The sequence below is a fragment of the Chiloscyllium punctatum genome, chromosome 11 (genome assembly GCF_047496795.1).
Source record: "Chiloscyllium punctatum isolate Juve2018m chromosome 11, sChiPun1.3, whole genome shotgun sequence".
NCBI lineage: Eukaryota > Metazoa > Chordata > Chondrichthyes > Orectolobiformes > Hemiscylliidae > Chiloscyllium > Chiloscyllium punctatum.
This window is the reverse complement of record NC_092749.1, coordinates 28,264,768-28,292,058: the sequence shown is the minus strand read 5'-3', so window position 1 is coordinate 28,292,058 and position 27,291 is coordinate 28,264,768. Positions and strand designations below refer to the sequence as shown.

The 27,291-nt window shown below is 40.5% G+C and overlaps 1 protein-coding gene across 2 annotated transcripts in view; it reads right to left on the bottom strand.

Annotated features, from left to right (window-relative positions):
- The window catches only part of ryr2a (ryanodine receptor 2a (cardiac)), a 758,045-nt gene that overhangs the window by 394,458 nt on the left and 336,296 nt on the right, over positions 1-27,291 (bottom strand). For both annotated transcript variants that reach the window (XM_072580564.1, XM_072580565.1), the window contains exons 14-18: positions 26,923-27,058; positions 22,721-22,816; positions 10,803-10,921; positions 7,350-7,483; positions 5,036-5,277 (exon numbers count right to left, since the gene is read on the bottom strand). In XM_072580564.1, coding sequence (XP_072436665.1) covers positions 5,036-5,277; positions 7,350-7,483; positions 10,803-10,921; positions 22,721-22,816; positions 26,923-27,058 — 727 coding nt within the window. The remainder of the gene's footprint in view (positions 1-5,035; positions 5,278-7,349; positions 7,484-10,802; positions 10,922-22,720; positions 22,817-26,922; positions 27,059-27,291) is intronic.

Below are 27,291 nucleotides of genomic sequence, written 5' to 3'. Positions count from 1 at the left end.
TTGGAGAGGGTGCAGAGAAGATTTACCAGGATGTTGCCTGGAATGGAGAGTAGGTCGTACGAGGATAGGTTGAGAGTTCTCGGCCTTTTCTCGTTGGAACGGCGAAGGATGAGGGGTGACTTGATAGAGGTTTATAAGATGATCAGAGGAATAGATAGAGTAGACAGTCAGAAACTTTTTCCCCGGGTACAACAGAGTGTTACAAGGGGACATAAATTTAAGGTGAAGGGTGGAAGGTATAGGGGAGATGTCAGGGGTGGGTTCTTTACCCAGAGAGTGGTGGGGGCATGGAATGCGCTGCCCGTGGGAGTGGTAGAGTCAGAATCATTGGCGACCTTTAAGCGGCATTTGGATAGGTACATGGATGGGTGCTTAATCTAGGATAGAAGTTCGGCACAACATCGTGGGCCGAAGGGCCTGTTCTGTGCTGTATTGTTCTATGTTCTATGTTCTCTATATTCATTCTATGAATCCAGAAAATGACCTGATTTCCAATGTCAGTCTTTTTGATCTGACAAGATACACAATTCAAGCTAGCATCTGAAATCAAATGATGTAAAAAATTGACTATTGTGTGATTCTTTATCAAGACTTTAACAGATGCAATTGTAAATAGTAGCACTTCTATTGATCAATGAAATCCATTTATTATTCCATTGAATGAGGGTCTGCCTAACCCCCAGTTGGTATCAACACTGGCCTCATGTGCAGAGGCTGGCATTAAGATTTGGGTGGGTATCAGTGATGCAGGACCAGCCTTAGATCCACCTATTGCTACATTTTCAACAAAATTCTCCGCTATGCACTATTAACCTCCCTGCGTGTGATTAACATTTCAGACCAATATCAGACTCCAGTCACCAGGCTGAAGATTTATTTCCAGCACAACAAATAAAGTTGCTTTAGTAATTGGCATCCAGGCAGACAACAACTAGCCTGGTGCATCATTAAGTACTTGCCTCTTGCTGCCAGGTGAAAGTAACCATCATCCTGAGGTCCATTGGGCTATTTTCTTATTCGAGAGAGATATGGCTCACTGAGTTTAACTGGAGGAACATCACAGTTGAGAAGGTAGGGACTTTCAGCTGCATGGCAATTGAACCCGCACAGTTGGTTTGACTCCACATTACAAACCAGCTGTCTAGCCAACTGAGCTAACTGACCCCTCAGCTTCAAAATTATAATACTGGCATAGGCACACAGAGAAGCTAAAGCACATCAAGTGGACTAGAATTAACAGGGTTAGGGTTAGTCTGAAACAAATCCTTCTACATTTGAATGAAAGAACAATGCACATCACCACTTTATGACACTATGATACTTTTCAGCCAACAGAAGACTTTTCAAGTATAATTAATTTGATATCTAAGAAACACTGCAACCAATAATAAACTCTCTGTAAAGCCCAACACACAGCAGTGAAATACATGGCTAGATCTATTTTTTTTGTGATCTAGTTTGAGAACTATTTATTAGCCACAATACTCAGCTGAAATATGGCTCTTCCAACACTGCAGCATTTTCTCAGTACTAGGTTATGCTTAGACTATGTGCATAAGCTCCTTGTTCTTGTATGAATACTACAGGGGCTTTCCAAACTGTGGGTCAAGTGGGGTCACAAGATGACATTCTGGGACATGAACTCTGAAGTAACAATGATTTGGAGATGCCGGTTAAGGACTGGGGTGTACAAAGTTAAAATTCACTCAACACCAGGTTATAGTCTAACAGGTTTAATTGGAAACACTAGCTTTTGGAGTGTCACTCCTTCATCAGGTGGTGATGGAGGACACAATTGTAAGACACAGAATTTATAGCAAAAGTTTACAGTGTGATGTAACTGAAATTATACATTGAAAAATACCTTGATTGTTTGTTGAGTCTTTCATCTGTTCGAATACCATGATAGTTTCACTTTTCATATGTAAATCACAAAACTTTATTTTTGTAATTAATTGTGTCCTCCACAACCACCTGATGAAGGATTGGTGCTCCGAAAACTAATGCTTCCAATTAAACCTGTTGAAGTAACAATGGCTGCAATGGAATCTGGACTGAGCTTTTACCATAATTTTGTTTTGGCAGGTGTGGCCTAATGGACATAAAAAAAAGTCTGTGAATAGGTAGATGTTTGTGTTTAACAGAAGAAAACCATGCCTTTCCATTAATGCTTCCCATTCCCTCAATGAATCATATCTGCAACTCCCCCATGCTCACACCTCAAACTTTCAACACCAGGTCATATAAAGTCTGAAGTAGGAAAGTAGGTTTACACCAGCACAAGAAAGCGTAGGAATGGTGTTTTGGGAGACACGGGGGTGTGAGAGCTAGGACGACTGGAATGCTATTTCTGCAGAATGCATTGCACATGGACAACTTGGCTAATAATAACTACTTTAGAAAAGGGACAAGATGAAGCTGAGCCAGATAATTGCAGTGTCTGCTAATTGCAGTTATTACCTTTACAGCCACCAAAGGGGGTAGACAAACTAACACTTCATCCAAATCACAGCTCTTCCAACAGTGCAGCATTCCTTCAGCACTAGGATATTCCCAGGCTACGTGAACATGTCCCTCCAGTAGGGCTTGAACCTCACTGTGCTCCCCTCCCCCACCCCCCCACCTCCCCCCCCCCACCCCCACCTCAGTTGAGAGCACGACCATGTGTAAGATTCACAAAGACGATTAGCAGTATTTCTATCGTCTAAAAGAACCGGAAGGTGCTTTTGAAAATGACCACAGATTCTAAAAATACAGGTTATGTGAATTGAGAAACGCAATTAAGAAATGACTGCACTAGAAGACCATAAGCTACACCATAACAGAAAATACAACTGATTTACAATATTGACATGTACACTGCCACTGGAAATGAAACATGACAGAAAGATTACAGTTTATTCACAGTAGTTTCTAACTATAATTATGAGGCCACAAGCCTGAATAGCAATCAACATTCAATACTTAACTGCACTTGGCTGGATTTTCTGAGCACTGGGGAACCCTCAAAGAGGGTAAGGGGTTTCGCATCGAACCTCTGGATCAAAGTAACAGCCTGAGGAACCACACCATTTGGCACCCAATGTCAAACTTCCATGAGGCCTTTGACCTCCACCCAGTCAACCAGGCAGCAATTGCAATCCCCCACTCCACCACTGGAAGCTTCATACACCCCCTTAACACAAGGCCAATGAACTCCAAACCCGAATCCCTATGTTCAGTGGCTACCCACTGTTGTTCACTCATTTGTTGCCTGTTGTTCACCACGCCTGGATCCTCATCACAGTTTGTTGCTTCATATGATCCATTTAGTAGATCTGCTACCATCATCCTCATTCCTGTTCGGGATCTGCAGAACCTTGTAGGTCTAGTCTGGTAGAGGATAACCACTTGGTGGTCTTAAACAGGATGGAGCTTATTGCAAGACAACAACTAGGTACAAGTATCATTAATCTCATAGACATTGTTATTGAGACTATAAGGGAGACTTTGATAATAAGAACCAAAGCTGTTCTTCCACCTGAGGCCATTTGACAACATTATATTGGGTGAAACTTTGTGCACTCCTCAGGATTAACCCTTATCCCTTAAAAAGCACCAATCCTATTGGACCTCTTCCTCCAATGTTCCCTTGCACAGATTTGTCTCTTGTGAATGACTCTCCACCTGACTAAAGGTCAATCAGTGCAAGCCAAATTGGACCTCAGTGTAGGTTCAAGATCTGAGATGTCAGATAAATAGTATGAAGTCAAATCACCACAGCATGTGCAGGAAATCATGAATGATGGGCTCTCCATGACTTTCTGTCAAGATTAGATGGTGCTGGAAAATCACAGCAGGTCAAGCAGCATCTGAGGAGCAGGAAAATTGACGTTTCAGGCAGGAGCCCTTCATCAGGAATCCTGATTTCTGATGAAGGGCGCCTGTCCGAAACATCAATTTTCCTGCTCCTCAGATGTTGCCTGACCTGCTGTGCTTTTCCAGCACCACTCTAATCTTGACTCTAATCTCCAGCATCTGCAGTCCTCACTCTCTCCATGACTTTCTAACTGACCCATGATTCAGATCAGTAAAATAGATTTCTCACTGTAACTGGGGCATTGTTACCTGGTTGGAGATACAGTGCTTTGATGGAGCAGCTGAAAGGAAGCCCTGAGTGGCTCTTCAGCTTGATGTAACAGACCTCATTGCTCCTTGTTTAAGGAAGAGCAGAGGCTTTGCCTGGTCAGCATCCCTCCATGAATCAATTAAACTCATTGACTGGTCTCTCTTCTTATCTACGGACCTTGTGGTAAACATATGCTCTGCTACATTTGTCTACGAAAACTGTGGATGGAGTCCAGAAATAAACAGCAGATTCTGAGGTGCTTACAGACATACTGAATGAGTGATATAAATGCATGTTCCTTTCCTCATACTAAAAGGGTCTTTCTCCCTAATCTCTCTCTCGCTCTCTCTCTCCTTCCAATCTCTCCCTCTCTCACTCACCCCCTCCCCGATATCTCTCTCCCTCCCTCCCTTTCTTTTCCTCATACTATAAGGGTCACTGGTTTAAACTGGATATCAATTAATGTTACGTTACATTTTGAAAGCTAATATCAATACAGATTCTTCATAAAGGTTGTATTTGATTTTTAAAAAAATAGATATTCTGATAATACATGTTCTCAAACGCAAAGAGACATCCCTATGCCCAATATGGGAGATAATATTAAGTCTAAAATTAGTCTAGTAATATCTTAAAACTTTGAAAACTTCACCCAAAAAGATTTAACATTAACCATGAAAGTAGCATACGTTTGCATATAATAGCCATGCAAAAAAAATCATCGAGCTGCTTCCGACAAACCATGAACAGGCCAAATATCACAGCAACCATTATGACATGTGGCAGATGGTTTTGGTTTAAACATTTCTCAATATTAACATGAACTTTTTAAGTAGATATTTAAGTTGAGAAGATGAATATTCTGGATGAAGACTCAAGCTTTGCATTTTCAATAAGCTGCATAAATTGTTATAGTTCCTAACTTACCTGACCATAAGTGCAGTCCGTCAAATCCATAGGAGTAAAGATCATCTCCAACGCCATTCCCTCCCCATCCCTCACCCCCTCCAGGGCATGGTGAGTAACCATCTGTTGAAGCCCAACCGACTCGAAGATGTGTGGCTTCTGTTGTCACAAAGGGGTCAACATGGTCCACGATTAGTTCATAATACCACTTCTTGTATTGGGCAGCACCCTCACTTATTCCCAGAAAGACATTGGGCCTCATACTGAAAACAGAAAACAAATGCATCGTACTTCTTCATCAGAGAAAACTTCATCTCAATTTTTGTAAAATGCTTACCCACATTTGAACACAACAATTCCACTATCATCTGCCTGTTGGAGAAGTGGTATATGTGAGATTTGAGATGTAACCTGATTACAATAAGTTTGCAACCCCAGTAATTCACTAAAACTTTGAGGCTGCAAGATGACACTATTGGAAAATCCTTCCCACCCACCAGGAGAGGGTGGTACATCAATCAGGAAAATGTCAGTGGCATCACTGCATTGTATGTTAGTACTCTTCACGCGGGATACCAAAATGGCTCGTGGTGGGGGATATGCAAGATCCATAGTAAGTCTCCATCGTTTAAATGATGGATTTATTTTAAAATTTCCTTCTCCAACAAAGCAACCAATATTTTTGGTTCCTGGTCCCAATCATTCTCTGTTCACTTCTGCAATTTTTCAAACCTCATCAAACCCATTTCCCGGATGTCACCTTTTGGAATTCTTTGCTCTTGCAATTTTAAAAAGTAGCTTTGTACAATGTTGATTCGGCCATGGCTGGAGTACTGTGTGCAGCCTTGGTCACCACACTATAGGAAGGATATGACTGCACTAGAGAGTCATGAAGTCATACGCCACGGAAACAGACCTTTTATCAAATCAGTCCACGCCAACCATAATCCCAAACTAAACTAATCCCACTTGCCTGCATTTTGCCCATATCCCTCCAAACATCCCTCTTTAAATGTATGCTCCCTAGTCTTGAAATCCCCAATCCTAAGGAAAAGACACTTGCATTCATCCTATGCATATGCCTCATGAACTTATAAATCTCTATAAGGTCACTTCTCAACCTCCCATGCTCCAGTGAAAAAGGTCCAGCCTATCCAACCTCTCCTTATAACTCAAGCCCCCCATTTCTGGGAACATCCTAGTAACTCTCTTCAAAACCTTCTCCAGGATTATAGGATCCTTCCCATTACAGGGAGACCAGAACTGGATGCAGCACTCCACAAGAGGCCTCATCAACGTCCTGTACAAGCTCATCATAATGAGAGGGTGCAGAAAAGATTCATCTTCCTCTTCTCCAATATCTTCCAAACCCATCCTTGAGTGAACCGGGCAGCTTTAGAATGTCAATGCTCATCCAGGTGTACAGATACCTTTTCAAGATAGTGCAGACACCATGGATACTGGGTCTTTCAGTGATATCCAGAGAGGAGCAAGCTCTACTTGAGGGACACCATAGAGGCAAGGTAGATAGTTAATGAGGTCTGTTTGGTAAGATACAGTAAGTACATTCGCTGGACCTCATGGTGAAAAGTCTCTCAAAAACCACAATGCAATTCACACTTAGCAGAAAAATACATAAGATTCAATCCTCCACATACTTCTAAAACCTGAAAACATTTATGTCTACTGCTACATCTAGTAATATGAAAAGTTAGATAAGCAGTGACAACTTGAGGACATTAAGGAAAATCTTATTTATCTCTGAGCATGGAGGCACTGTGACACATACTGATGCTTGCTTGAACATGGAGTGCTCCAATATGGCTGTATATTCATTTACAAGTGTTACTGTATTGTTAACACTGGTTCTTCCCTCTGGAGGTTTGCCATGAGTGCTGCCTGCACATGCACAAGCACCCATCCCACCTGCCCCTCCAACAACCTCCACCACCTCCTTCCCCCTCAGCAGCTGCATTAGTCCCTGCTAATCCTAGTAAGCTGCTGACAACAGGCATGAAGTTCCTCAACTCATGAACACATACTTGCGGGTGATAGCCCTACCAATTAGCCCCTCACATCAATACAATCTCCAAGCAAGTGAGCTGGCTGAGGAAATGAGCTGAGGAAATGGAATGCCAGTCAATCATATGAAAGTCCACGTAGGCCCCTTTTCTTATAATTCAGACCTGTATTTTAAATGGCATCTGTCCCACAGGAGAATCACAACTGTATTTGTAATTAATTTAAAAATATCAATATATTGGCTTGCTATGTTTGTGGCATTTAAAAGAACAGTAATTGTGAATGTAGATCACTGAGGTGATTTTAATGTTACCTGCTGACATGGTTGATGAGTCGTGTTTGGAGCAGTAGGTCTCTCCCTGGTAGCAGGTTGTCACATATTAGATGCTGGTTAGATCGCACAGCAACTCCGTGACACACACACAGAGAGCATAACACATCTAAAACCTTAGAGGACAAGAAAATTAATTATGTGGAGTCTGCCTTTCTCCATTTGTCATTTACTACAAGGTGTAGATATTCACAAAACTCATGGTCTGAATAACCGTCTCAAGGTGCATAATTCTTCCACATCTGGACATTTTGAAAACTTACGGGAATAAAAGACCTTCAGAAGTGCAAAGATACCAGCTGCTGTTCAAAGGCACTTGCTGAAACCTGTAGAAGCTCAAATTACTTTTGCACATCTGTATTCAGAAAAATCAGTTCATTTGATCACTAACTTAGGAGCCTATTACAAAAACTTCAACAAGCAATATCAATTTGGCCCATCATAATTGTAACTATAATAGGATATTTGTGAAAAAGAATACACAGTAAAAGTGTATTAAAAACTGGCTGCATATAGACTTAAAAATGAGGTAAGACACCAACTTTCAATGTAGGGTTGTAAATCCACCACCTGGGTGAATTCTGCACCCCCGCATCCACAATGAGGCACTGTGGTGATGAGATTTTTAAATTCATGTTGTTCTAACCAGCCAGGAGGCAAACTCAGAACTTATTTAGAGGCTTCAAGAATCTCTAGAAAGCAGGAGTTGTCTGACTGGCATTAACAGCAAAGGCAGGCAGCAGCCATGTTGGACACTGCCGCTGCTGTGGTGATTAGAGCGGGCAGCTCCTGGCAAGACCCTGGAGGCAAAATGAGTCAAGACAGCAGAGATAGAAAAGAAGGTTAGGAACCATGATTATGTCAGTGCTAGGTAGCCGCACATATTAGATTTCAAGGCAACTCTGACGGAATGTCAAAACTGACAGGCTGTGCACTAAATGCACAGGACAAGCCCCTCAGGGAGGTTAAAAAGCCATTAAGTGGTGACAAACAAGTGATCATTGCATTCACCTCCAATGGCTCTTTGAAAATTCAAAACTGTCCTGAAGTTGTTGGGATCACAAGAGAATTGCAGAGCCTCCAATTATCAAGCATGCTTGTACTTGGTCCTGACCCTGTGGCCTTTCAAACATCCAGTCCACATCAGGGGATGCTCATCAAATTTCCTCTTATTGAAATTCTACAAATTCTGGAATGTACACATCAGACTTTTACAGAATTTGACCACTTGACCCAGTATGTTTGTGCCAGGTTTCTGATATAGCTTTTCAACTAGATCCACAATCCTCCCTTTTCCTTACATCATTCCAACTTCTGTGATCAGTTCCTTTTAATTGCACTGTTGTTACAATATTAATATTCAGCTCTTCCTGGCACATAATAAACATTCTGGCCATATTGGTAGCCATTGTTTCTGCATTGCCATTAGTCAATATCCCGGAACTCCCTTCCCAATAGTATTGTGAGCGCAACTATACCATGTGGACTCAACGGTTCAAGACATCTCACCACCACATTCTCAAGGGCAAGTAAGGATTGTAAACAAATGCTGGCTGTGCTACCAACATCCCTTGAATATTTTTTAAACTCCATTAAATGGAATTTAGAGCATTAGGTCTAAGTACTGCGTTAATTTCCTGCAGATATATTTAGATCTGATGGGGGTGGATATCCCTTGCGGATTGTCATCGGCAAATGCAACGCTTAAAGCTTCCTTACAGCCTTCGAGGCAAAGGTACTCTGAAAGTTAAAGTAATCAGGAAGCCAATGGCAACCCAGCCCAATCAAATAAGTACCTCAGCAACCTCATATGTAGGGCCTGAATTAGGATCAACTCCATTAGACTATAAGATGGTACAGTATGGGAGCATAAGTAGGCCATTCAATTCATTGGGTCGACTGCAGCACAGAACGAGAGCATGACTGATCTGATAATCCTCAATTCCGCTTTCTTGCCTTTTCCCCATAACCTTTTATTCCCTTACTGATTAAAAATCTGTCCATTTCAACCTTGTATATACTAAATGACCCAGCCTTGATAGCTCTTTGTGGTAAACAATGCCTCAGGCTCACTATCCTCTGACAGAAGAAATTCACCCTTATCTCTTTCCTATTTGGTGACCCCTTACTCTGAGATTATTACCTCTTGGGGAAAAAAATCACAGATTTAATACAAAGTACAGTAACGAAACAATTGAATTGATTATTGATGGTTTTATTATATTTATGTCAAAGCATAAAATGTAGAAATAAAAATTGCATGCTATCAACATTGTGCAAGATATAATTGATTAGCCCACCTTATTTTTCTGTGCCATTTCATAAGAGTTGGGAATTTTATCAAAAATTATAATACAATAACAATATGATACCTGACCTGTGTTATGTAATGAGTAAGGAGGTTGACTCGCCCTTCAATTCATTTTAATCATGTCCCTTTTGGAAGACCTGAAGCAGTTGTCAGGCATTCAGGGTGTGGAAGGGAGAAGAGTTGACATGGTAATGACATAGGTCAGAAGTGTGATGGAATACTCTCCAATTCTCAAAAACACTCAAGAAGCTGACACCATCCAGTTAAAGTAACACTCTTATCCATCATCTTCAATAGTTAGTCTCTTCATCACTCACAAAAGGGGCAGCAGTGTGTACTACCTACAAGATGCATTGTAGGAAATCACCAAGGCCCACTGACACCACCTTTCAAACTTGCAACCTCTACTGCCTAGTAGAAAAGGACAGAAGATACAAGGGAACACCACCATTGTCCTGATTTGGAACAATACTGCTGCTCTTTCACAGTAGCTGCGTCAAAATCCCGGAACTTCCTTCCCAATGGGCACTGTGGATATCCTTAAATCCAAAGGACCACAGCAGTTCAAGAAGGGAGCACATCACCACTTTCTCCAGGGAATTAGGTAATGAAAGCTGTTGTAGCCAGCAATGCCATCATCCAGAAATGAATGAAAGCATGTTCTCAGCAGCTTCCTGGTAGCTAGTACAGGATCGCATATCAGAGAGACTAAAACAGACATTAGGTGCAGAAAGTTCATGGTTTTGAAGGGCTTTTGGGGGAAATAATATTCCAATCTTCTTTAATAAGTTAAAGTCAAAAGAAATGTAACAATCTTCGAATAATAAACAAGCTAACATGCCAGTAAATATCCTAACGCTATGTTATAAATCATTCCATCACTTAAAATACGTGAAAATATTCCACTATTAGACTTTACTTGGAATTCCACATTTTAAAAAAGCAAAATTCATGTACGATGATTTTCCCTGCCAATATTCATAACAAAATACTAAGTAACTATGTTTCATAAATATAATTACAATTTCACAATAAGTCTTCACCGCATATGGTCTTAAAAATTTATCAATGTGCCTTTTCACAGAGTAAAATAATTAGCAATACAAAAATAAATGAAAACATACCTTATGATTTCTTCCATGTTTATCTAGCAAGGAAATTATAGACTTAATGTGCCCTTCCTTGATAATGTTCAAAGCTTCAGGACTTTCCACAAGTACACAGTGTAAAACTTCAAGGATTCCTGTTGATAAAAATTAAAATCAGCTAGTTCAATGAATGCTTCATTTTACTATATTTTGTTAAGATTGTTATTATTTTTTCTCTCTATTACATGCCATCATCTGCCAAAAGAACAGAAAGAACCAGCCAACCTCCTATCAGTGCAACTGTACTAGAGTGATTTTCTCTCTATATCTTTTGTCTGCATTGGGAAGCAGCCACCTAACTTTGGAGCCTGCCTACATGATTTATCTGAGATGAGTACTTTATTGGCAGGGAACTGAACCAATCCTGTAAACACAGAATGAAACTATTTGGCCCAGTATCACTCTTTAGCAGAGCCATCAACTTGTCTTTCACCCTGCCACCATTCCCCACTTTTCCCAACAACACTCCCCCCACTCTTTAATCACGACTCTGCAGCTTTTTGTTTCACTCTTTCTAGCATTTATCTAATCCCCTTTCAAATATCATTACTGAATCTGCTTTCACCACCTTTCAGGCAGTGTATTCCAGATCACAATTTGCTATGCAAAAAAAGAGTATTCCTCACCCTGCTTCTGGTTCTTTTGCCAATCACCTTAAATCTGTAGTCTCTAGTTAACAATGTTTTTTGCTGACACAAACAGTTTTACTTCACTTGCTCTATAAAAACCGCACAATATTGGACAAATCAAATTCCCTTTTAGCCTTTGCCCTAGGCTGAGTAGCCCCAGCTTATTCAGGTTCTCAGTATTACTGATGTTTTTCATTTCTGGTCCCGTGCCAGTAAAGCTAACAGCTTGTTGGTTCAGCCACATAATTTGAACACAAAAGAAAACCCAAAAAATGACTAATGTTTGCTTTCCTTTGAGACATTTTGTGCTAAGGTTAGCACAATGTCTGTTTTATTGCAGGGAACAGATGAACTTGATGGTATTGCCATTAAAATATAAAATAATGTATGTCCATGAGAATTATTGAATTCAATTCCTGACATACGCTTTAATGTAATTTAAGCATGTAAGTCAACCACAAGAAAAACAAACCATAGCGAAAGGAGGAATATGTCTATAACAAAGATTAGGACCTTAAGGATCAAATATTTATATTATGTTTTTGTTCTTAGATTATTGTTCATTCTGTAGTTTCTTTTCCCAAGGAAAATGACAGCATTTTCAATAAGACCTCTCTTCATCAAAAGGTACATAGACATACTCAAGAAAAAAAAATGTCCTACACTACAGGGAATCAAATTGCTTTAGTGTGACGTGCTTGGAAAGCATTAAGCATTAGCCAACCACAGAGAATAATAATGTGTAAAAAAGAGGAGAAAAAAATGTTTCATGCACACATGGAATCCTCATTAAAAACCTCAAATCCTGATGACAGCTTTATTATTGCATGTGTAAATCCCATTAGTTATAAAAAGCTAAATCAGTTTATATCTAATTGCTTAAATGATTTTCAAGATTAATAACGCTAATCAATCGAGCATTATTTGCTGGAAACCTCTTCCATTTGCCCTAAACTGCAATTTGATAAACAACAATTTCATTCCCATTTAAAGCATGTTACTCCTGACCTAAATGGTACACACTTACACAGACTCATTACAACTGACCATTGTCAGCCTACAGCAAGAACAATACTGAAGTCAAGCCTGAAATCTGCTGCATGCTTTTCCACTATTCACTTGACTATCTTAATCAATTTGACAACTTCAGAAATACCAATTTTGCTTCATGTTAACTGACTTGTTTAGCATCATATCTGATGAAAGAAATGGGCTTGTGCCATAAAATTGAAATAACTTTGCCATGACTCACTAGGGCAGTGCCTGGAAATCAAGTGCCACTCTTCCTAGAGACATTGCAAATGTGAAAATCTGATTAAAGTGACTAATCTCACCTAACTTTTGAATTCAGGTTGTAAGAATAAGTGCATCAGGATTTTATCATTAAGAAAAAATAATTATTTATTGCAATCAGACAGGTTTAATCAATAACAAGAAAGAAACATGAATTGCTAACATATGCTCTGTAAGTTAGATTCTATCCCTTTTAAACATTTCCATACAAAGAGACACACAAATAAATCAGACACAAATATTATGGGTGGGGAAGGAACAAAAATGTCAGTGAAGTGTAGATCTGACAGCAGTCCAGGTTACCGGTCTGGGGAGGGGGTTGTGGTACAATGATTCAGTGGTTAGCACTCCTGCCTCAAGCGCCAGAGACCTGGGTTTGATCCCACCCTTGGGTGACTGTCTGTGTAGAGTTAGCATGTTCTCCCTGTGTCTATGTGGCTTTCCCTCAGGTGTTCCACTTTCCTCCCACAGTTGAAAGATGTGGTTAGGTGGATTGGCCATGCTAAATTGCCGAAAGTGTACAGGGATGAGTAGACTAGATGGATTAGCCATGGGAATTGCAAGGTTACAAGGATTGGTTGGGATGTGCTTCGGAGGATTGGTATGGAGTCAATGGGTCAAATGGCCTGTTTCCATAATGTAGGGATTCTATTCGTTTGTTTTCTTCCAATTTGTTTTACCTCTTTGATAAGGACACTAGGTTGTGGATACCACAACTCATAATCTTTCATTCACTGGTTGTAGATCCACCTTTGCAGTATCTTTCAAAATGGTTTTCCTCCCTTTCCTTTTGAGAGAGCAATTTTTAGAGAGAAAAAGAAAAAGCTGCTTGGAATTTTGTTTTACTTCTCTACGCACATAGGGAAAGATGGAAAGAGAAATAAATGCTTTCTCTTTCACAACCTGGATGTTTCTGCTGTATTGACCAGACAGAGAGCTGTAACAACTCACACATAAAACAGTCATGAAGTTTCTATGCTGAGTACCCTGAATTCACACAATTAATCCTGGTTGAAACACCAAAGGTCTGTCACTGGGCAAAACTCCTCTGAACACACAGCCATGGAGCTGAGGTGTCCAGCAGCCTTCCCACTGCACTTTTTAAAGTCAGCAACATATCCTTCCACAGTCTTTGGTTTAACATGGTATATTTCCCCATTTTTTTAGTCCAAATGTAAAACTAGTCTTTATAACTTGGAAAGAAAAATAATCATCAAGCAGTTTGAAATGGAAAGGTACTTTTTAATTATGTTACTCTTTAACTACTTTGTCCTTTACCACCACTGCTCCCACAGATCATGTACATAACATGTTATGTACACGTCCTAATTATTCCCACACTTTGGGAAATAGAGAAGGTGCAAGTACTAAACAGTCAAGAACAAGACATCAGCAAGAATAACATGTCACTCGGTATAATCTCTAGTATTTACAGTCATAGAGATGTACAGCACAGAAAAAAATCCTTTGGTCGAACTTGTCCATGCAGACCAGATATCCTAAATTAATCTAATTCCATTTGCTAGCATGTGGTCTGTAACCCTCTAAACCTTTCCTATTCACATACACATACGGATGTCTTTGAAATGTTGTAATTGTATTGGCCTCCACCACCTCCTCGGTCAGCTCATGCACCACTCTCAGCGTGAAAAAGTTTTCTTCTAAATCTTTCCCCTCTCACCTTAAACTTAGGTCTTCTAGTTTTGGACTCCCCCAAGACATTGGCTATTCACCCTATCCATGCCCCTTGTGGTTTTATAAACATCTATAAGATCACTCCCCAGTCTATTCAGCCTCTCCTTATAGCTCAAACCCTCCAACCTGGTAGCATCCTTGTAGATCTTTTCTGAACACTTTCAAGTTTCACAACATCCTTCCTATAGCAGGCAGACCAGAATTGAACGCAGTATTCCAAAAGTGGCCTAACCAATGACCCGTACAGCCACAACATGACCTCCCAACCCCTATACGCAATGCACTGACCAATAAAGGCAAGCATACCAAACACTTTCCTCACTACCCTGTCTGCCTGCAACTCTGTTTTCAAGGAAATATGAACCTGCATCCCAAGGTCTCTTTGTTTGGCAAAACTTCCCAGGACCTTACCATCAAGTGTATAAGTCCTGCTTTGATTTGCCTTACCAAAGTGCAACACCTCACATTTATCTAAAATAAATACCATCTGCCACTTCTCAGCCCATTTGGCCATCTGATCAAGGTTCCATTGTACTCTAAGGTAACTTTCTTCACTGTCCACTTAACCACCAATTTTTTGATTTTATTTATTTGATTTATTATTGTCACATGTATGTAGGTATAGTGAAAAGTATTGTTTTGCATGCAGTACTGGTAGATCATGTCATACAAAGTGCATCAGGGTAACAGAACAGAGCAAAGAATGAAATATTATGGCTACAGTGATGGTACAGAAAGAGCTAGATCAAGATTGAATTTGAAATTTGAGAGGTTCATTCAGAAGTCTAATAACAGTGGAGAAGGAGCTGTTCTTGAATCTGTTGTTCCTTGTGTTTAAACTTTTGTATTTTTTTCCCTGACAGAAGAGGTTAGAAGAGATTATAACCAGGGTGGGAGGCATCTTTGATTATGTTAGCTGCCTTTCCGAGGCTGTGAGAAGTGTAGATGGAGTCAATAGATATTGGTGTCATCTGCAATCTTATTAAACAAACCTTCTATATTCACTTCAAAATCATTTATATAAATGACAAAAAGCAGAACTGATAATTATGACACACCATTGGGCATGGGCCTTCAGTCGAAAAAGCAACCCTCCACCACCATCCTCCACTATGTCTTCTACCTTCAAGCCAATTTTGTATCCAAATGGCGAGTTCTCCCCGTATTTATATTTACCGGAATTCAAACTCCCAAAGTGTTTCACAGAAGCAAGTTCAAACAAAAATTTGCTGTGGAGCCATATAAGGAAATTTTGGACTGATGCCCAAGCTTGAACAAGGGACTAAAGTGCCCTAAATGAGGATAGAGAAATAGAAGGGTTCAGGGAAGAAATTCCAGAGCTTAGGACATCTGAACCTGCAGGCAAGCCCAACATAGGCAGAGCAGCTAAAACAAGGACACCAGAATTTGAGACATGCGGGTTGATTGACTGGGGGTGTGGTAAGGGGGTTGCAGGAAATGGCATATGATGATGTATTATGGCAGGGTGAGGCCATGGAGTCACCTGAGAAATAAGATGGGATTTTTAAAATCAAGGTGCTGTTCAACCAGAAGCCAGTATGGATCAGTGAACATTAAGTCATAATGTCAATCGGAAAGAATGACATATATTTAATATTGTAGATTTCTCAGCTACTCCAGCTTTCAGAAGATCCTCGGGGAAGCAGGGGGGCTGGAAATGAAGCAAGGCAACAACTTCCGCTTTGGGAGACCCTGAGCCAGTTGTATAAAACCTACCTGGCAACATATAAATCACATGACAATGGAAACCTGGCAACCACTATGTTTCCTCAATTTGCCCAGTCAAAACTTTAGTTATAGGAGTGACCAGAAAGAAGTTGGTATGTGGAAGGTTTAATTTAAGAGTGGCCTGTGCAACTACTCTTGTAGCAACTGCCTGTCAATCTACTGCCTTCTATCATTCAAAAGGGTGTTCTTCGGATAAACATAAAACTTAGCAATTTTGAGAAGATTTGTAGCTCAGGTTGATGATAAGTATGTAAGTTCGCTCACTGAGCTGGAAGGTTTGTTTTCAGACGTTTCGTCACCATACTAGGTAACAGCATCAGTGACTGTCAATGATGATGTTACCTAGTGTGGTGCCAAAATGTCTGAAAACAAACCTTCAAGCTCAGCGAGCTAACTTACATACTTAATAAACATAAAACTCTTTATAATGAAGTATAGAGTCACAGAATCATACAGCACGGAAACAGACCCTTCAGTCCAAGCAGTCCACGCCAAACATAATCCCAAACTAAACTAGTCCTACATGCCTGCACTTGGCCTATATCCCTCCAAATATTTCTTATTCATTTTCTTATATGGAACAGACTTTATTCACATACAACAAAAGTGATCAATATGCACAATACAAAGGAGAAAGTCTGAATTTCTGTACCTGAGCTCTCAAACTAATTCTGAAAAACCCTCCTTATTTATATATTCAATGTTTATAGGTATTTTTCAAGAACATTCTTGGATCTTTTGAAGAGTAGCTCATTGGTGCAATCTCAGTTGTTTCCTTTGAGGATACATTCCATAAAGAATTACCTGTGCTTGGATGTTTTGAAGAACAGTTTATTGTCATCCATCCAAATCTCGATTGTTTAGTCTTTCTGCTTACATTTATTAAAGTGGCCACTAAAGTCATACAGTAATTGCTCATGGTTGACCTCACTCCATTTAATTCTGTGCACAAGTATTTGTTGATAATAATCAGACATTTTGGGTGCAATGAGATCAATCCTTTCCCAAGCTGTGTTATCATAGAAACCCGAATACGATTTGATACAAGGTAGTTTGGTTATCAGCCCTTAACTCCTCATCATGTATTCAACCTGCCCAACATATATTTTCAGAACAATGACATACAGGTCTGACAGAAGTTTGGAGGCTGTTTCTAGTTTTGTCTGCTGCAAATTCCACCAGAGCATGTTTCCAGGTTCAGTTGGACATAACTCTCCATTAGGCTTGTACAACAGCCAAGCAAATTGCAAAACGACAGGGTCCTAGAGAAACCCGTATCACAGACATTTTCATGCTGAACTGAAGCTCCACAGTATCAGAGGTTCCCCACCTTTTCTCCAAATGAATGACCAAGGTCAAGCCCTTAGATTTGTTCTGTTCAAATCTTATAGGCAATGAATTTCAAAGTAATGCATTCTAGCCCCTAAAGAAATAGTTGTCAGCAAAGAAATGATGATGTAAAGAAATTGCCTTTAACAAAGGGGCAGAATAGTGCAATGGGTTAGAACAGTATCATTTCACTTGAATTTGAATATCAGCTTCCCAAGGATAATATGTGAAAGGAGTTCAATTGCTAACAAACATAAATCACTGTAAAAAGTCATGAGGAATCTTCTCAATGGGTTATTCGTGTTATATGCACTGGGACTGGGCAATTTACGAAACAGTGCTCATCTCAACAGCACAGTGGTAAAACAGTTAAATGGCCAAATCCATTGTACAATATTCTTATATTACATGTTACCTCCTTTAAATATGCACACAAAATCAAAGGAAAGTCAGAAAGTCATTGCAAGCAAATCCTAAAAGACGTGTTCCATTTCTCCTCAATATATTGAAGAAAAGCACACTCGCCCCATCAGCTAATGTCAGTGAAAATGCCGTAGAATTCTAAAGGACTGTTTCCAGAGCAGAGTGTGCCAGAAAGCTCCCTAATAGAGTGACATCACTCAGCTTGCTCCAATAAAATGGTGCATAAGCAACCACTGGACTCTTCCCTCATTCCAAGCACAAAACCGACTTTTTTTTATCTGTCATGTCAGTAAAACTTTGTTTGCTGAAACCAGTTACAGTTACCAGCACATCTAATGCGGTCACCTGACAGCACCATCCACAGAGGCAGAAGCAATGGGGATAACTCCAATAGGAAGTAATTACCTTGGCAAGCCTTGAAGTCAAACAATCTTGTGTCGCTCCCAAGGTTTGTTTAATATAAATCTTGTTCTCCCTTCTGAAAATCCATATTCTCCTGAACTATAAACCCTTAAGCAAAACTCCTACATTAATTACATGAGCAGAAATGTTGAACAACAACTTGCATTTATAGAGCTGTTCCAAACCAGAAAAATAGCCAAAAACATTTCACATAGGATTAAAGATATCCACCAAATGCTGTGAAAAGGAGATCTGGGAAAGAGTGATCAAAAGCTTGGTTAAAGAAGTGGTGTGTACAGAGGTACTTAAAGGAAAGAGAGCAGCACAAGTGTTTTCAGAAGGGAATCCAGTGCATTAGGGCTGAAAATACAAGAGAAAGATGAAATGTAAGGCAGGAAAGGGAGAAGGAGGTGAAGCATGTGAGGCTTGAGTCAAAAAAAAAACCAATTTGATAGCTTATAACTGATGAGGGAGATAGAGGTGTACAAACCCAGGGAGAGATTTAAATATGAGGACGAGAATTTTAAATCAGAGGCATAGTGCCATTAGCTAAGAGTGTGATGATTCATAGTTCCATGTAGCAGTAGATAATATTCATGTAGCACTATCTTACAGGAGCTGCTGTTTTCAAAAGAGTGAAAGCTGTAAAGGAACTGGAATAGTCAAGTCTAGAAAATTCACCAGAGCTAAGACACTGCCTGAGAGTGTCAAGATCAATCATTAGGTTTCATGCATTTCATTAATTATAGATTACCTTTAGCAAAAACAAAAAAAATGAAGCAAACAGCTGCATTTAAGAAAGTGAAACCCTATTTGCTCTAGTAAGCAAATTCACCCACAAACCACCAACAGTAACAGGCACAATTCTGCACTGAGGCAGCATTTCTAAAGGTCGAAGGAGTTTTATATATATATATATATATGCTAGTAATGTGGCCTAATCTGTTCCCTCAAACAATGTGATGGCATGTATACTAAATAAATTATTTTCTGTACTCACTAAAGAACACCACAAAATAGTCATGACAATATTCATAAAGGGAGGGTTCAATGGTGGGGATAGTGCACCATGATGGCTGGCAGAACTAAAATGTAGACCTGGGATTCAGGAGGTAATGTGGAGTAGTGAAAACTTTAAAAAAAAAGTTGGGTGGGTACATTTGGGAGTTCAAAACCGATGGGATAGAAAGAGGATGCAAGGCTGTTTGGGGGTGGTCACATAAATTGATAGAGTGAGATTGTTACTCAGCAGGAGGTGATGGTGGAGGGTTGTTTTTCAGACTGGAGGCCTGTGACCAGTGCAGTGTCTCAAGGATCAGTGATGGGTCCTCTACTCTTTGTCATTTACATAAATGATTTGGATGTGAGCATAGGAGGTACAGTTTGTAAGTTTGCAGATGACACCAAAATTAGAGGTGTAGTGGACAGCAAAGAGAGTTACCTCAGGTTACAACAGGAGCTGGACCAGATGGGCCAATGGGCTGAGAAGTGGCAGATGGAGTTTAATTCAGATAAATGCAAGGTGCTGCATTTTGGGAAAGCAAATCTTAGCAGGACTTATACACTTAATGGTAAGGTCATAGGGAGTGTTGCTGAACAAAAAGACCTGGGAGTACAGGTTCATAGGTCCTTGAAAGTGGAGCTACATGTAGATAGGATAGTGAAGAAGGCGTTTAGTATGCTTTCTTTCATTGGTCAGAGTATTGAGTACAGGAGTTGGGAGGTCATGATGCGGCTGTACAGGACATTGGCTAGGCCACTGTTGGAATATTGCATGCAATTCTGGTCTCCTTCCTATCGGAAAGATGTTGTGAAACTTGAAAGTGTTCAGAAATGATTTACAAGGATGTTGCCAGGGTTGGAGGATTTGAGCTATAGGGAGGCTGAACAGGCTGGGGCTGTTTTTCCTGGAGCGTCGGAGGCTGAGGGGTGACCTTATAGAGGTTTACAAAATTATGAGGGGCATGGATAGGGTAAATAGGCAAAGTTTTTTTCCCTGGGGTCGGGGAGTCCAGAGGCTATAGGTTTAGGGTGAGAGGGGAAAGATATAAAAGAGACCTAAGAGGCAGCTTTTTCACACAGAGGGTGGTATGTGTATGGAATGAGCTGCCAGAGGAAGTGGTGGACACTAGTACAATTGCAACATTTAAGAGGCATTTGGATGGGTATATGAATAGCAAAGGTTTGGAGGGATATGGGCCGGGTGCTGGCGGGTAGGACTAGATTGGGTTGGGATATCTGGTCGGCGTGGACAGGTTGGACTGAAGGGTCTGTTTCCATGCTGTACATCTCTATGACTCTATGACTCTAAATAGTGAAATATGCTCCTTCCATCCCCCTCCCAATTGCAAATGCACAATGAAAGGCACAAGGAATTCCCCTTAAATGCCACTTCAGACTGAATGACTAAAGTTTTCCTGACAGGTGGAGAATGATGTACAGCCTCCTCCTATGATTAAAGGACCATGATTCCCATGGCAATGTGTTGGTCTACATTCTTTCCTTAGCTTTCAGTATAATCATATTCAGAATAACGCAGACAATTTATCTATTGAAAAGCCAACTCAGCCAATTCTTGACTTTGGCCCAAATGTTCCTGTAAATCAGCACAACAGCCTCGCCATTCATCTGAAATTGGCATTGAGTGGCCTGAACAAGTTTCTGGTTTGGCCACATTTGAACATCATCGGGGGGTTGTGTCTGCCATTGGAGTATTCCATTGCTGACTGCATGAAGGTTTTGGGGCATTTCTTGGAAGGGACACCAAAAGTTCCTTTAAGATCAGTGATTGGGTCATTGACTATTTATTATGAATGGGTGAAAGTGCACTGTGCATGCTCTGCATAGTTGTGCATTGAAAGTGACAAATTAATGCCATAAACAACATATATTCTCTATATTTAAGCAGATGCCTACCAAAAACACACAAGTATGTTCCACTCCCTTTTAAGGGCCCACTTGAAAATTGCACCAACCAGGCCTTGTGTATCAATGGAGAAACCAGGGATCCTCTCCTCTTCCAATAATCCTCTCCTGATGGCCTGGCTCTCAGGTCAGAAACAGTCAGCTCACCAGTCAAAATCACTCTCTGTACCTTTTAGCAATGGACCAATGTTAATTTATCAAAGATAAATCAAAACATAATTGCTGAACAAAATCCAGCAATGAAATTATGCAAATTCCACAGGTATGCTGGCACATCTTTGAATGATACTTTCCATTAAAAGCATATGCTACATTTTTGTAATTTGTCCAGCAAAGCCTGGACAACATGAATGCTTGGGCTGATAAGTAGCAAGAAATATATATGTGACACAATTGGCAATAACCATATCCAACAAAGGAGAATACACTGATCTCCCCTTGACGTGCTATCAACATCCTGGGGTTTATCAGTGACTAGAAACTAATCTGATCCACCTATATAAACACCATAGCATCAGCAACAGATCAAAAGCAAGGAATTCTGTGGTGAATAACTCAACACCTGATTCACCAAAACATTGCCATTAACTACAAAGCACAAGTCAGGTGTATGATAGAATAATATACTATATATTTAATAATAATACAAGATATCCTCGAAACACATTACAATATATACAGGGTTAAACTCCTCGACACAGACACTGTGTAACATACATAGGGTTAAATTCCCCTACACACCTGCTGTGTGCAAAGGAACCTCGATTAACCGCCATTTGTTACCCAAACATCGGATTATCCAGCAAAATCATAAGGTCCTGATGCTTGGCGAAACTATGTTATCCGGCATCCGATTATTCAGAATTCAATTAATCAAACAAAATAGCCCCCGCTCGTGTCCTTTGGATAATCGATGTTCCTCTGTAATATCAGCACGGCTAAACTCTCCTTGAAGAGAGTAGCTCCAACAACACTCAATAAGTACAGCAGCATCCTGGTCAAAACAATCTTCTTGAATGGCATCTCATCCACCACCTTTAACATTCAATCCCTACTTGACAATTGCACAGGAACAGCTGTGCACACTATCTACAAGAGACACTGCATCACCTCATCCATGTTCCTTCAATTGTAAGTTCCAAATCGACAATGTCTACCATCTGCATAAACAAAGGCAGCCGATGTATGGGAACATCTCCACTCACAGATTTCTCTCCAAGCCATACACTAGTCTAACTTGGACTATATTGTCACTCCTTCACTGTTGTAGATTCAAAATCCTAAAACTTGCTTCCTCACAGCACTCTAGGTGTTCCAACCCTACCATGGGCTGCAATTCACCTCTACCTCCTCAAGGGGAATTAGTGATGGACAATAAATGCTGACCTAGCCAGTGAGATTCAAATTTCATGAACAAATAAAATAAAAATTGCAAGGGTTCATACATACCAGAAGAAGCTTCTAATCTTTCTAGTCTGCTGATTAACCAGTCCAAGGAACCAGAAAATTGGGCACAGTTTTTGCGATTGCCTCTGATCAGGGCAGCTAAAGACAGATGAGACAAGATTAGGTCATAACTTTATATATGTTTATGTCCTCAAAAAGCATTTTTCTCAATGGGAACATTAACAATTTTCATTCATATACAATGGCACTTCAGACCAGATTATCAGAGACCAGTCCACAAAAGGAAAAAAGGTAATAGAGTGTGTCAGATAAAGATCTGCATTGTCAAATAACCATTTGGCTTGCCCACAAACAATAATCATTGTGACTTACAAAAATAATAATCTTGTTAGACAACACGATGTTAAACAAACTCTGAAGCACAGGATATGTAATGTGTCTGAAACAGTTTGCACTCCTGGTGCAACATGTGGTCCAATAAAAATAAAATTCAGTTTTGCTTAATCAGAAAGTGGTCAAACTTCATAATTTACGAAAAAGTCCTCAATGCATGATGCCAACATTCATTTGCTTGCAAGTCTATTTCAATGAGATAAAGATGCTTTGTAATCATGACAAACAATTTGTGTTGCTAACATTTGTTTTCTACATGTAGCAAACATGTTAGGAATATACTCAGAATCCATAGGCTATTTGCAATGGTTTACCTACATGCCTCTAAATAATGACTATTTACTGAATCTCTTTGCCTTTTAATTCTTCAACACACCAGCAATCCATGTGATAGTATTTATTTTAATGCGACCTTTTTTGTCAAGCATTGCTAATAAATTAGCTAATAAATTGGTTGCTTGTGCACTTTTAGCAATGACAGTTAAACGTCACAAGGCAAAAATTGTGTTTTGGCTCTTCCACATCAGAAACATTGTAAAGACCAGCTTTGTGTACTGTATTGATTGAAGGCAGATGGATTTGGAATTTGAGGAGTGCTTTGTTCTCAAATGCAGACTGAAGACAATTACAGCAGTACCTAATGCAATCATTGTTTACATATATGTATGTATAAGCATTATGTGTATGTGTATACTCAAAATAAACCAGATAATTACTGGCAAAGAAGACAAGCTCCATCACATTTCCAAGAAACTCATTAGCACACAACACGTTACTTCATATTCTCCTTCCAAGGTTGCACCCATCTTCATTCCAGTCAATACGATGGTGAATCTAGTACTGTAGAAGGGTTTTATGGGACCTCAAAGCCCATGATGCATGCAGGAAGAGGGCCATCAATATCCACTATATGGAAATATTTCACGAAATTAAGGTCCTACTTATTGTCCAGCTCAATCTAATTTACAACCTCCCTTAACAAAGAAAGAACAAAGAACAAATAAACTTACAACACAGGAACAGACCCTTCGACCCTCCTAACCTGTACCATTCCAGATCCTCTATCAAAACCTGTCACCTATTTTCGAAGGACCTGTATACCTCTGCTCCCTGCCCATTCATATATCTGTCTAGACACATCTTAAATGACTCTATCGTTCCTGCCCCTACCACCTCCACTGGCAATGCATTCCAGACACCCACCACCCTCTGCATGAAGAACTTTCCATATGTATCTCCCCAAAACTTTGCCCCTCTCACTTTGAACTCGTGACCCCTAGTACTTGAGTCCTGCATTCTGGGAAAAAGTTTCTTGCTATCCACCCTGTCTACACCTCTCATGAATTTGTAAGCCTCAATCAGATCACCCCTCAACCTCTTTCTTTCCAATGAAAATAATCCTAATCTACTCAACCTCATGAGCTCAAAGTGAGAGGGGAAAGGTTTAGGGGAGATATGCGTGGAAAGTTCTTTATACAGGGAGTGGTGGAAGCCTGGAACACATTGCCAGCAAAGGTGGTTAGAGGTGGAAACAATAGCATCATTTAAGACGTATCTAGACAGATACATGAATGGACAGGGAACAAAGGGATACAGACCTTTAAAAAATAGGCGACAGGTTTAGATAGAGGATCTGGAGTGGTGCAGGCTTGGAGGACCGAAGGGCCTGCTCCTATGCTATAATTTTCTTTGTTTTTTGTTCTGTCCTCATATATAGCACCCTCCATACCAGGCAACATGCTGGTGAAATAAAGGAGCATTGACAAAGGGTCAGTTAGACTCGAAAAGTCAGCTTTTTTTCTCCTTACAGATGCTGCCAAGCCTGCTGAGATTTTCCAGCATTTTCTCTCTTTCGGTTCAACATCCTGTTGAGCCTCCTCTGCGCCATCTCCAAAGCATCCACATCCTTTTGGTAATGTGGTGACCAGAACTGCATGCAGTATTCCAAATGTGGTTGAACCAAAGTCCTATACAACTGTAACCTGACCTGCCAACTCTTGTACTCAATACCCCATTTGATGGACGAAAGCATGTCGTATGCCTTCTTGAACACTCTACTGACCTGTGTTGCCACCTTCAGGGAACAATGGACCTGAACACACAAATTCTGCTGTACATCAATGTTCCCCAGGACTTTTCCATTTACTGTATAGTTCGCTCTTGATTGGATCTTCCAAAATGCATTACCTCGCATTTGTCCAGATTCAACTCCATCTGCCATTTCTTTGCCAAATTCTCCAATCTACCTATATCCTGCTGTATTCTCTATCAGTCTCTTTCACTATCTGCTACTCCACCAATCTTAGTGTCATCTGAAAACTTACAAATGAGGTAACCTACACCTTCCTCCAAATCATTTATGTAGATCACAAGCAACAGTAGACCCAGCATGAATTCCTGTGGCACACCACTGGTCACAGGTCTCCATTTTGAGAAGCTTCCTTCCACTACTACTCTGTCTCCTGTGGCACAACCAGTTCTCTATCTATCCAGCTAGAACACCCTGGAACCCATGCAACTTCACCTTCTCCATCAGCCTACCATGGGGGACTTTATCAAGGGCCTTACTGAAGTCCATTAAGACGACATCTACATACTTTCCCTCATCAATCGATTTTGTCACCTCTTTGAAGAATTCTAATAGGTTTGTAAGACATGACCTTCCCTGCACAAAGCCATGCTGCCTATCACTGATAACCCCATTCTCTTCCAAATGGGTGTACAAGGGAACCTCGATTATCCGAACGAGATGGGCAGATTTCGTTCGGATACTAAGGGATACTATTTCGTTCAGATAATCGATTATTTGGTTAAATGGTTAAATGCCTTTCCTCTGGGGCTCAGAGTTTTTAAAGTCTGCTCCTCATTCAGGAGACTGCAGAAGCACACAGCGCGCAAGACCCCGCCCCCCCCGCCACTGCCCCTGCCCCCATCAAACACCCACCCCCACCCAACTGTCCAACACCACCACCCCCCCCACCTGCCCCCATCCCTGTCCAGCACTGCCCCGCCCCCTCATTCCTGTCCAGAAATACCCCTCCCCTGCCCACCCGCTCCCCCCCCCATCCCCGTCTAGTACTGTCCCCACCTCCTCTCTGGGGCAGCCGGACTGGGCACCAACAATAAGACTGCTGTTTCTGCTGTCTTTGTGGGGTAAGTCTCCAAAGCACGCATCCACACGCGCAGACACACAGCTTTTTACTGCAACTTTTTGACAGGTTCCACCTCTGCCCTGTACAGGACAATGTTGGTCAGATTATTTGGGGGGTGGGGGGGGCGTTGTTTATGGTACACCCCTCTGTAGAGCTCCAGGGAAAGTGTGGGGAGAGAGAGAGAGAGAGAGGGTAGGAGTTCAGTCATTTGGAGACGGTGCCTGCTTAATCACTGCAAACAAAAGATGTGATCAGAATTGGAAATATGTCTTTGATGTAGTCTATTGGGACCTCGAGATCTCCTTCAGATAATCCAATTTTTGGATAATTAGTATTCAGTAATCGAGCTTCCTCTATATAGCCTATCCCTTAGTATCTTCTCCAGTAGTTTCCCTACCACTGACGTCAGGCTCACCGGTCTATAATTATCTGGACTATTCCTGCTACCCTCCTTAAACAAGGGGACATTAGCAATTCTCCAATCCTCTGGGCCCTTCCCCGTATTCAAGTATGCCGCCAAGATATCTGTTAAAGTCCTAGCTATTTCCACAACGTTCCCTAAGATTCAGTGTAATTTTGAAAATGATTAAAGTGGTCACCTTGAATTGGATTGCTGTTATAACTAATGATTTAAATTATCAAGTGAAAAATGTTGCGCGTAAATCTACTGAAATGAAAGATCAAAAACATCCACCTTACCAAGTAATTCATACAGAGAATTTAGAATTGCTCTCCATGACTCTCCTGCTTCCTTCCCAGCTACATCTGTAAAGTGGGCTGCACTGCTATACACGTTGAGATGATCAATGCACTCAAGAACTAGATTAATCATTCCCTGCAAGTGAATGTATGAAGATAAATTTGCAGATCACTATATATTGAATTTTCAGCATTTTTTTTTTATATGGGTTGTTCTATGCCAATAAAACTTTGGTATTATTATCACAAAAGCGACTTGACAGGTTTTCAAATCAAATAGAAATGAGCTGTATATTGTACATTCGATTCTTTTGCAGTTAACTTATTAACATAACCTCAGATTAAATCATCCGAAGATTAATAATGAGA